This window comes from Typopeltis vanoorti, chromosome 25 (genome assembly GCF_054136105.1).
Source record: "Typopeltis vanoorti isolate ZY-2024b chromosome 25, IOZ_Tvanoo_1.0, whole genome shotgun sequence".
In the NCBI taxonomy this organism is placed as follows: Eukaryota; Metazoa; Arthropoda; class Arachnida; order Uropygi; family Thelyphonidae; genus Typopeltis; species Typopeltis vanoorti.
In genome coordinates, this window is record NC_143573.1 from 29,068,448 (window position 1) to 29,081,045 (window position 12,598).

A 12,598-nucleotide genomic window follows, 5' to 3' on the forward strand; every position below is an offset into this window, starting at 1 on the left:
AAGAATCACTAGGATTTTTCTTAGCTTGATTGGCTAACTTCTTTTCATACTGCACTTTTGCTGCGTTTACCAACTGAATTACCTTCTTGGTCTGATCTTTGTACTCTTCATGCAAGCAATCATTACCGACATTTATCTTGTGCTGCCTCCACAGTGCCTTCTTCATCTTCCAGATTTCATGCTTAATCTCTTCATTCATCCATTTTACTCCTACCTTATTTAGTATTTTCACCTTTGGGATATATTCAGACATTGCTGCTGTTAAATAGCTCTTGATCAATGCCCACATAGTGTCCATATCCTTCCCTCTCAACTCCTTTTTTCATGCAATAGCTCCCAGTTATCTCCTAAACTTTCCATAATCACTAGCCTTGTAGTTCCACATATATCCCTTCTTTATAGAAGTTCTCATGTGATTAGCTGCAATCTAGGTGATCACTTTACAGTCCACTTTCGCCACCTGGGGGAAGATTAGACAGACACTCCAAGCACAATCACATCCTAAGATCTAAGACTCTTAACCCTTGTGTGCCCTCCATTATGTAATGCCTAAGGTTGTTATCCTTAAACTTGAGAAATTCATTTTTCTTATTCCCTGATGCTATCTCTTCATTATAGTCAATATTCCCATAGTTGAAATCACCCTTTGCTTGGTCACTATGCCAAGTTGCCTATACTTTTTTTTTTTTTTTTTTTTGTTTCCACATTCCCTAGCCTGTAGCAATATCCCATCAAATATCTCATTTTATCAACCTCCACTTCACACCATACTCCTTCAAAACTACTGCCACTTTTTTCTCCTTGTATTTCAACCTTGTGTGGGCAAATACAAATAAAATATATAAATAAATATTAAATAAATTATATACATAATAAATTAATATAACTGGAGATGTGCAGCTGTTTGCCAATGATGCAAAATTGGGAAGGGCTATAAGCAGACATTGTGGCCTTACAGAAGGATCTGAATAGACTATGTGAGTGAGTAAATCAGTGGAGCTATCAATTTAATGTTGCAAAGTGCAAGATATTCGAATTTGGTGGGCAAGGTTAGGATGCAGAGTACACAATTAATGGAGATATTTTGAAGGAGGTGGAGGTGATAAAACATCTGAGAGTAATGATGGACAGAAATGTGAAGCTTAGAGGTCACATTGCTAAAATTGTAAGAACATCCCAATGGATTATGGAGTTAATGAGGAGAACATTGACATGCAGAAGCAAAGTGGTTATGGTTCCCTTGTATAAGACTTTGATCAGGCCACATATGGACTACTGTGTACAGATTTCACTGCCTGGTTTTCAGGGGATGAAGATGTATTGGAGAAGGTTTACTAAGTTACTGTCAGGTCTGTGGAATGTCAGATATGAAGATAGATTGAGGGAATGCAATTTACATAGCCTTGTGAATAGAAGAAGAAGAGGGGATAAGATTGAGCCACATAAGTTGGTGAGGGGTTGTTCCCGGATTAATGTGGAGAGGATATTTCATAGAGTAAAGAGAGAGAGAGGCAAGGGTAGAACTAGAGGAGAGTGAGTGGTGAGTGGACTGCATTGTCTAAAAGTGTAGAGAGTGCGGAAACTGTGTGAATGGGATCAATGCACAGTTCGATGATCTTTTCGCATGAGAGAGTATAGACCTTTCACAATTGAGTTCTTTGACTCCATGGAGGTCAGATGTTAATAATAATAATAATCAGTGGTGGCTCATCTATAAGGGCTGCAGCCCCTCCAGTATAAAATGAAAGTTCCTGTTTTATTATCGCGTTCTTAAATTTTTATATATTTATCTAAAAACTGTTATTTTCTTGTTTGTAATACAATACTGCTTGATAGTATTTTATATAATTCATTTTGTAACAATAGTTGCATTTTGCAATAGTCAATGTGCTGTGCTGGCTAGGTCTAGTATCTATAGTACTGGCTAGTATACTCAACGTTGAAGCTGCATTCAATGCAGAACACACCAAACCGCTACCTAGTTGGGGGTAACGCGTGATTTATTACTACTATTACTATTATTACGGGCAACTCCAGGGAGTCATTAGACTCATCGAGGGAGGCCCCAAATCACATTCATCACAACCATTCAACATTCATACAGTATCTATCATACCTCGCCTTAAACTCATTCACTGTCACAGCATCCACCACAGATTCAGGGAGCGCATTCCACTCATTCACTACTCTAAAAGTAAAGAACCCAGCTCTAACACCTTTACTAACCACACTTTTGCCCAGTTTCCATGGATGTCCCCTAGTCCTCCCACAACCAGCCCTGTTCTCAAAAATATCTTCTGAATTAATTTTATAGAAACTCTTCAGTAATTTGAATGTCTCAATCATATCTCCCCTCCTCTGCCTATCAACCAATTTTTGCAACCCACAAATCCTCAACCTGTTCTCATAAGGTTCATTCCACAGACCTGCTATCATCTTGGTCACTCGCCTCTGGATCCTCTCCACCTCCTCCCCATCAAGAAGAAACCTAGGTGACCAAATCTGGGCACAGTAGTCGAGATGGGGTCTTATCAAGGCTCGATACAGAGGAACAATAACCTGCTTGTCAACGTATTCTTCAGCAACCAAGTGATTTGATGAGCTGATTTGGCCACTTTTGCAATGTGTCCCCTAAATTTCAATTCCTTATCCACCAACACTCCTAAATCTCGTGCCTCATCAATTTCCTGGAGCACAGTTCCACCAATGCAGTAAACTGCCACTAATCTTTTCACCCCAAAATGCATAACCTTACATTTTGCCACAATAAATTGACATCCATTCTCCTTAGCCCAGACCTCCAATCTATCCAAATCATCCTGCAAAATTTTGACGTCATCTGCATTCACTAAACTTCGCATCATCCGCAAACAAATGAACAGTTCCTCTCAGATTCTTTCCTATATCGTTAATGAACAAATTAAACAGCAGTGGTCCAAGAACAGATCCTTGTGGCACACCACTAGTCACAGGCCATCTTGTGGACTCTACTTCTGAGTAAACCACTCTCTGATATCTCTCCGTCAACCACCCTCCTATCCATCTCACCAACCCTATGTCCATCCCCATATGCTGCAATTTACTGATTAGAATTCCATGTGGTATCCTGCCAAAGGCCTTAGCAAGGTCCAGTAGAATCACTGTAAACTCATTACCCTTATCCAGTTCAGCTGTCACTGTGTTATAATACGTGAGCAAGTTACTGAGGCATGACCTACCCTTCACAAAACCATGCTGTTCCTGATACAGTATCCCATTTTCTTCTATCCAATCTTGTATTTTCCTCTTGACTATTTTCTCTAAGACCTTGATAATGATTCCTGTTATGCTGATTGGCCGGTAATTTTCAACAGCAGCCTTGGAACCACCTTTGTGCAGCGGAACTATTTTTCCCTCTTTCCACCCCCTTGGGACTGACCCAGACCTGAGGCTCAAATTAAACAAAATGGTCAAGGGCACTGACAATTCTTTAGCCGCTTCACGTACGACACGAGCTGGTATACCATCCAATCCCACAGATGTATTGACATTGAGGTTCTGTAATAGACTAGTTACCTCTACTTCATTCATCACAATTCCAGTATAAGCTGCTGGTTCTTCCATTCCTGCAAAGTCACCACCTGGATGATATACTCTTGCAAAGTGCTCACTCAGTAATTCCACAATATCGACTGATTCGGTTACCTCCCTACCCTCAGCATTTTTTAAGATCATTCTACCATGAGCATTTTTCCTTTTACTTGCAACATATTGAAAAAACTGTTTGGGATTCTCTTTAGCCCACATGGCCAATTTTCTTTCGTAATCTGCCTTTGCTTTTCTTACCACCCTTGTTACCATCCTGGCCTGAGCTTTGTACTGTTCCTGCGCCTGATGGTCACCTTTCTCCTTAAATTCCCTCCACAATTGTTTCTTTTTTTGCAGCTCAAGCTTAATAGTGTTATTCATCCATTTAACCCCTACTTGATTTATTATTCGGACTCTTGGTATACAGTCAACCATTGCCTCCTGCAAACAGTTCTTAACCACCTCCCATGCACTATCAACATCCAGCCCTTGCAGTTTTACATGCCATGGCACTGAGCCAAGCACACACCTAAGCTTGTCATACTTACCAGCCCGGTAATTCCACATGTACCCTGTCTTAATTGTAAATTCCACTCCTTTAGCCACCTCCCAAGTCATGACCTTATGGTCACTCTCACCAATTGGTGCCAACATGGTCATGTTCGTTACAGCCACATTCTCAGTTGCAATTACAAGGTCCAGCACTCTCTGGCCCCTGGTATTTTCCACTACATGTTGCCGTAGATAGTTGTCCCTTAATAACCGCATAAAATCCAATTCCTTCCTCCCATGTGTCCTCTCCTCTTTCCAGTCAATGTTGCCATAATTGAAATCACCCATAATAATTACGCTCCTTCCACTCATTTCTTCTATTTGCCTATGCATACTATCCCCACCATCTATTCCATCACCTGATCTATAGCAGCACCCAATTGTATATTTTGTTCTGCTAGCCATAATCTCACACCAAACAGCCTCAAATGTGCTCTTTTCTCTATCCTGCAGTTCAACTTCTATACTCCTTGGCTGCAGCTCATCAGCTATCATCAATAACACTCCTCCCCCGCTTTTTATTCACCCTGTGACTCCTGAACACGCTATACCCGTCGCATTCAATCCCACTAGTGTTATCATCTTCTGTCAGCCATGTTTCACTAATACCAACAACCTGTGGCCTGGAAGTGCCAACCATGGCCAAAAACTCTTCCTTCTTGTTCCTAATACTCCTGGCATTAGTGTACATGAATTGCAGAAGCCCATTTGTCCTATCCCTACTTTGATGCCTTATACTAACTATCCCATTCTGATCTGTTGTCCTTCGTACTCGCTCGAGCATAATATACTCATTCATACACTCAACTGCCTCCCTAAAGTCTGCATATCTACTCCCCCCCCTCTTAATAAATCTAGTTTCCCTGAGTCTGTACATCCACTTCCACATCATTCATCAACACTTTTTCAAGTCTCCATACACCAACTCCATTCAAATGTAACCCATCCATCTTATATAAGTCCTTTCGCCCATCGAACTCATTCCACACATCTACAAATTCCACACCACTCTCCATGCATAACCCACGCATAAAGTCATTGGCAATTATGGCCCTCCTTCTAAACACTTCGCTGTCATACCGCGGTAAGATACTCACCATCCTAACTCTCTCACTCTTCTCTTTTGCTACCTCAAATAATTCCCTCACATCCTCTATCATTTCCATTTTGTCCTCTTTCAAATCATTTGTTCCTGTTCCTCTCAGATCCTTTCCTATATCATTAATGAACAAATTAAACAGCAGTGGTCCAAGAACAGATCCTTGTGGCACACCACTAGTCACAGGTTGTCTGCTTGTCTCTGCTTGTCAACGTATTCTTCAGCAACCAAGTGATTTGATGAGCTGATTTATGTACAGTTTGGGCTGGTAGCATTGCAGCCCCACCACTACAAATTCTTACGAGTTGCCACTGATAATAATATAAATATTTTATAATGGATTTAATATAATAAAATAAATAACTTAACAAACTATGTGTTTAACAACATCAATATGATTTTTTAAAAACAAATTTTTTACATTTCTCTAAAATGTGTGAAAAAAAATCTTCAATGTAGAATAATGAATCACGAGATGAACAATTTTAATAAGTGAATCTCAGATACAGCATACAAATATGATTGCAGGAAGAAAAAGTGAGTTTGAAAACAAAAACTAAATTTGAGAGACATTAAAAATCCAAATGCAATGCTAAAAAAATTATATTACCGAATTTGGATGCCAAAATGGTTGATGACATTGTTTTTAGTAGTTTTTGGAGAGCAAGGATTCCTAATACTTGTGCATGCACACACAATCAGTTCTCAACTTAATTATTTTGTCAGAAGTTGAAAAAAAAATTTTGTAATATGAAAATCACTATGGACTATAAGGATGTTCACAAGTATACAGTGTTTCTGTACACTTGCCAATAAAATAAATCAGCTGCAGACACATGAAACCAGAGTAATTATCCTAAACTTCTGCTTTATTAAATGACCAATTCATCAGAGGAGACAACAAAGGCTAGGACATTACAACAAATTCTCTAAATTTAGAAATTCCAAAAAAAGTATTCTGGGGATGGTTTACCAGATGCATAAAGCTGTGGAAGGTATAGGGTCATCTTCAGTGAGTGAGGTGATAGCATGAGTGGGTTTCTTTAATTTATCTTTATCAAATCCTGTGAATTTATGCATATTATATTTTTCAGCAGCTTCTTCAAAATATCATTGACACACACACACACTGATGTCACCTCACTCCATGCTGCATCTACATTCCCATATCCTGTTTTATAATACAGAATCATTTCTACATTGTAATTAAAAAAAGAAAAAAAAAAAGTCTCTGATGTTTTTTTCACTCTCTGTAACATTACAAATTCTTACGAGCCGCCACTGATAATAATATAAATAATTTATAATGGATTTAATACAATAAAATAAATAACTTAACAAACTATATGTTTAACAATATCAACAATAGACTGAGCAAAAGTATATTTTAAATAATATTCCTTGAAGACAGCAATAACATCCATTCATGTGTTACAGCTATGAGGTAGTTCTAGGAGAAAGTATTAACGGAATTGCCATTGTAAGAATGAGTGGTACCACATATGTCATAAGTCGAGGACCAGCCATGCATTTATGTTTGCTTTTTTAACTATAAAACAAAGTGCAACAACATTCCTATAATTTAGAAAATACTTCTGAAAAATTACAATATGTAAGTTACATTATATGGATGTGAATGACTACGCAAGGAAAATTAAAGCTGCACAAATATATTAAGACAAGTTATAGACAAAACGGAAAAGATATAAATCTTTTCCGTTATAAAACGGAAAAGATTTATAAAGTTATAAAAAAGTTTATTACTTGTAGAATTTTTGACAAAGTGCCATGGCCATTTTCAGTGAGAAAGACTAGGATACAGATGTAATAAAGTGAAATGGAATATTTCAAAACATACAACAAATGTGGCATGTGTTGATATTACGGACAAGAGTCTAAATTGACATCAGCATTTAACAAGAATTAGAGTAAGGGTAATTATATATTTTCATCTTCCCCTTAATGTGTTGGACTCAACAGTTTGCTGTTGTCACATAACTTGGTTGATAGGATAGGATATTAATTTTATCCACACAGTCTATTAACTGCATGTTTTCTCTGGCCAGTTTGTTTAGTAAGATGAAAAACCTTACCTTTTTTTGAAGGAAAAACCATTATATTATATATTACATTATATTAAGTATATATATATATATATATATAAATAACTAAACTAGAAATACAATGTGGAATATTTATCAAAATTACTTCTCAAAATTGGGAAAAGGAAAGATTATAATAATAAACTTTCAGGTATTTCCATGGTGTCCAAGTTTCTTTACAGAAGGCCCACACAATGTCTATCACTCTTCTTAGAAAAAAATCATTTACTGTCAGGCACTTACCATTCCTGAAAATTCACTGTACTCATTACCTATTTTTCCAATCAAAATATGTAACCTTCATATTCTTACTAATCACTGGTACTAAATTTCTAGGAATCATTACTTGTTTCATCCATGGAAACACCACATACTGAAAAATCACACAAACACCACATAATGAAAAATTTCTTGATTTATTCTATAAATTTTTTTAGTAACATATGTTTCTATTATGTGTCCTCTTTTCTGCTTACTGACCAAATTTTACAAACCACTAATCTTTAATCTATTCTCAAAACAAATATTCCACAAACTATCATAGTGACATCTATGAATATTTTTCACCACTGCCACCACCTCACGTAATCTAGGTAACTATAATTGAGAGCAGTAGTCAGTATTATATCTAATGCATAAGAACAATAACTTCTTTATCCATACTCATTAGTGTATGTGTTTCAATATCCAAGTGATCGTGCATGCTATATTACCATTTTCACAATATGTCCCAACTTCAATGCCATGTCCACTATCACTCCCACAACCTGAACTTCAATTTCTTGTAGTACTATCTCCTCAATGTAATACACACCTTGTAATCTCTTTAGTCTAAAGTGCATAACCAACACTTTGTAACAGTGAGCATACCTATAATTCTTTTTTCACAATATCAGCGTTCAATTCAAAGTCTCCATAATTTCTCCATTTTCATTTACTATTTTCCTTACTATAACCAACTAGTAAATAGTTAGTTTGAATAAATTTTCAATGAGATAACTAGCAGCAAAACATCATTAGTAGGAAATATCAAGACATCAGTCAGAGCATATTTCAAAGCTAGAGGAAGAAAATACTAAGAGAAACCCAAGTGAGAACAAGACAGCAGAAGCAACGATATTCAACCTGAAATGCTTAAATATGGAGATATAATAATTTTACAGTGATATATAATTTAGAATACTCTTCAGAAAGTCAAATCACAAGTGATGAGAGAAATGCTCTCATTTCAAAGCTATAAAAAAGGCAAATAAAACTAATTACAAGAATAGAGAATTTAACTATTAGGTGTTCCAGACAACATTTATGGATGCAAAGCTAAGAGTAACCAAAAGACAAACTTGAACAATGTTTCCCTGTTCACAAATATTGGTAGACATGTAGAAACAGAAGACAGAATGTGAAAGATGACTAATGAAATTACATTTAAATATATAAACTAAGTTTATAAACTAAACTATTATCAAGCTACAAAATATTATTTCTTTGTAACAGTATGATGCCTACTAGACAAATCATACATAACACAAAGTTAGAATAATGATGATGATGATGACAACAGAGATGCTAAAAAATAAGTTGAGTGGATCATGCCAGATAACTCCCCCCTAATGACTCAAAGTAGATGCCATACAATTACCAGAAATAAACAAAATCCTATAATCCCCAAAACAGGTTTGAATATTAATCATCCTTATGATTTATGGTAGTAAATGAAAAATCCTGCATAACTGTCTATATTTAGAAGAAAAGCAAGTTCAGAAACATTACATACTTTGATCTTTTGGGTGATTCAGTACATAAGCAAGGATTTTAAAATATACTGTTCTCTATTGCCATTACTGAAGGGCAGCATCATTATATTTATCAATTAAATGTGTTCTCATACCAGATGAGCCTTCATTAACAATGACTCACTTGAAAATATTTCCCATGACTCTGAAGTCCTATGCTTCACCATCTTCCTGACTTTATACAACTGGCAGTTGCAAAGATGTTGAAGGACTTCTTTCAACCTAAAACAAGGAAATACAGATATATTTCTTAAAACTTGCATGCCCCTTTACATGCTGTCCATTAACATGTGTGAATTTTTCTTGTTCCAACATGTGCAAGTTACCATGCTGATGCTTCATCAATGAGATAAAGATAAGAAATATATTAAAAATAAATAAATTTTAAAAGAAATAAATGAACTTTGTTATTTCTTTTAAAATCATACAAAATCTTTATGTACAGAAATAAACTGAAAACACTGAGAGTATGGACAAAGAAAGATTAAGAGAGATAATACTACCATATAAACCAAAAGATAAAAAAAAGCAGAGTAAGACCAAAGAAGCATTGGCATGACACCTAAACATGCAGCATGGTTTAATTTTATTACAAAAATTAATGCATTAACAACCTGACAAATATTATCATGTTGTAAACTAAATACAGTATTTTTTTGTTTATTTGTCTTTCTACCTCTATGAATAACTGACCACCACAGTTATCTAATAGTTAGATTAGGCTGCCTTACATAATGTGGTTATGGATGCTTTGGCATTTGTGGCTATTAACAGACACACATACTCACATTAAAAACATTATGTTAAGTGATGGTTTAAAAAACATGAGACTATCCTTTAAAAATCCATGTCAATGAAATTTTATTATATTAAATGTCAAAAAGTGTGGCATTTAAAATATTTGCAAACAATTCACATTTGGACATTTCATATTAAACAATCTAGTATTTTCAGTTAAGCAACATGTTGATTATTACTTAAATTCAAAAATGCAATGCTTTATAAAGACAGGAAAATAAAATAAAATAAACAGACACTGAAAACAAGCAGAAACATTGAAAACACCAACTGTATCTTGAATGAAGAACCTATAGAACAAATAAAACATTTAAGACTTCTAGGTATAATTTTTAGTGAAGATGGCAAGTTAAATCTGGAAACAGATAACAGAATAAGCAAAGCTGAAATGGTGTGTAGCCAGCTGAATAAATTTACATGGAATAAGACACAAATCAGTGAACACACTAAACTAGCTGTATATAAGACAGTGTTCAAACCGGTTTTAATTTATGGATCTAAGCATTGGGTTAGAAATAAACCATTTGATTGGAGGTAAGAAACTACAGATATGAGAGGTCTGAGAAAAATTTAGGGAGTGAACAGATGGCATCAATGACAATATCATATCATATTACTGCATCAATTTTTTAATTTTTTTAAAAAATAACTCCAGCTCTGTTTAAAATTTTTAAAAAAATTTAAGAAAGCTAGATTTATTAGATTTATTTTAAATTCATGCTATGATATATCTTCTAGCAGCTATAGTACAGCTGTAACTGGCAATCGTTTTTTTTGGTGGGGAGGGAGAGGGGGGTTGATGTTCAAAACTGTTTGTGTTAAATACCTACTTAGTATGCAGCATATTGGTATATTCTCATCAAATACTTAAGTATTGAAGAAGAAAAGGAAACATTTGACAAAAAAAAAAAAAAAAGCATATGACACTCTACACTATGATATGATCTGAAAAGATTTGGAGAGGAGAGCAGTGTAATAACAATAAACACCTGCTAAAATTCTATGGATAGTCTTTATTAATGCCGTATTCCAGCATAAAAATGTTCATAAAATTATGTGCAAAGAGCACATGAGAAATTCTTACTGTTAAAGCTTTAACACCTGAATGCTGACAGCATCAAGCTCTTTCCTAATATCCTCATTTTTAATATGATATTGCCATTAATGCCATCTGTTCACTGCACTAATTTTTCTCAGAGCTCTCATATTTGTAGTCTTAGCCTCCAGTCTCCAATAAAGTGTTTTTATTTCTAATCCAGCTCTCAGATCCATAAGTTAAAACTGGTTTGAACACTATCTTGTATACAGCTAGTTTAGTGTTTTCAATAATTTCTGTCTTATTCCATATAAATTTATTCAGTTGGCTTCTTACCATACTACTAGCTTTGCTAATTCTGTTGTCCATATTTCCATATTTAATTTGCAATCTTCACTAAAAATTGTGACTAAATAGCTTAAATGTTTTACTTGTTCTATAGGTTTTCCATTCAGGATGCAACTGATGTTTTCAATGTTTTCTGCCTATTTTCACTGTCTTTGTCCATATTCATTACAGCACTTGTTCAATTTAGTCAGAGAATTCTGGAGACACACTAGATTTATTTAGGAGTATAACATCATCTAAATAAAATAAAGAGCTGAGATTAATATTTCCAACTTTGATATCTGATTTAATAGCACTTTCCTTCATAATGTGTTCCATACACATGACGAATAATAGGGGAGATAATTGTGTACCCTTGTCTCAAACCAGATTTAAAATTTAACCATCTTCCTGTACCTCTTTTAGTTCTAACTGCTGACTGCCAATATGATGTACTATTTATAACAGTAGTGTCTCGAGATGGCTTGTGCAAGCTGGGTGTTAAACTGATAATGGCTATAAACTGTACAGCAGAACACACTTCACAGTTTTGGGACCCTTTGTACTTCCTTTCCCTATGTGACAACCTATATAGGGATCATTTCTGCTAGCTATTTTACATGAATGCTGTTTTTCAACAACATCTACAAAAGCAAAGATTTTGTGTTTCTAGAAATTCAAAACCTAATAAGTAATTTGCACTAAAAAGAAGATGCCCAGGCAAAATAAAGCAGACATTTGCTGATAATAGGATTCATAAAATTCCTTTATACTTGTGAAAGGAGGGGTTGGAATTCTCACACAGAAAGAACCTACTGCTTTTTTTTCTTTTTTTTAACAAGCCTATTGATAAAAATTTAACAGCACACCCCTTCATATAACTATAACTTTTTAAACAGCTTTTCTCTTGTCATATGCTTTTTATCTACAAAACCAAATATAGTTTCTTGTTATATTCCTATGGTTTCTCAGTTAGTTTCTCTTAAAATCTAATCCTGACAACCTCTGCTTAGCTTGAATCCAGTTTGTTCTCCAGGCTTCCCTTCCACAATTTTTCTTAACTTTTTCTCAAGAATACTTGCATAAATCTTACCAGGAACACTCAGTATGGAAATGCTTATGTAATTCTCATATTCAGTTTTATTTTCCATTTTACTGATGGGTACGTGACAGCTCTACTCCAATCATCCAGAATTTGACACACTAACTAGGCCTTCAATTATGCAGTGTAGATGTTATAAAACTTTTATATCTCCATTCTCGTGGAAAGGTTTAGACGTTGGTTATGCATTCTTACTAAATAGCTTAAGGAAATTACAACATA

At 35.1% G+C, this 12,598-nt stretch overlaps 1 protein-coding gene across 4 annotated transcripts in view; it reads right to left on the minus strand.

Annotated features, from left to right (window-relative positions):
* LOC150092624 (uncharacterized) overlaps window positions 1–12,598 on the minus strand; it is a 79,328-nt gene that overhangs the window by 10,522 nt on the left and 56,208 nt on the right. For 2 of the 4 annotated variants that reach the window (XM_090414662.1, XM_090414661.1), the window contains exon 4: window positions 9,238–9,335. The exons of the other annotated variants lie outside the window; for them this stretch is intronic. In XM_090414662.1, coding sequence (XP_090270788.1) covers window positions 9,238–9,254 — 17 coding nt within the window. In that variant the 5' untranslated portion in view covers window positions 9,255–9,335. The remainder of the gene's footprint in view (window positions 1–9,237; window positions 9,336–12,598) is intronic. 4 annotated transcript variants of the gene reach the window in all.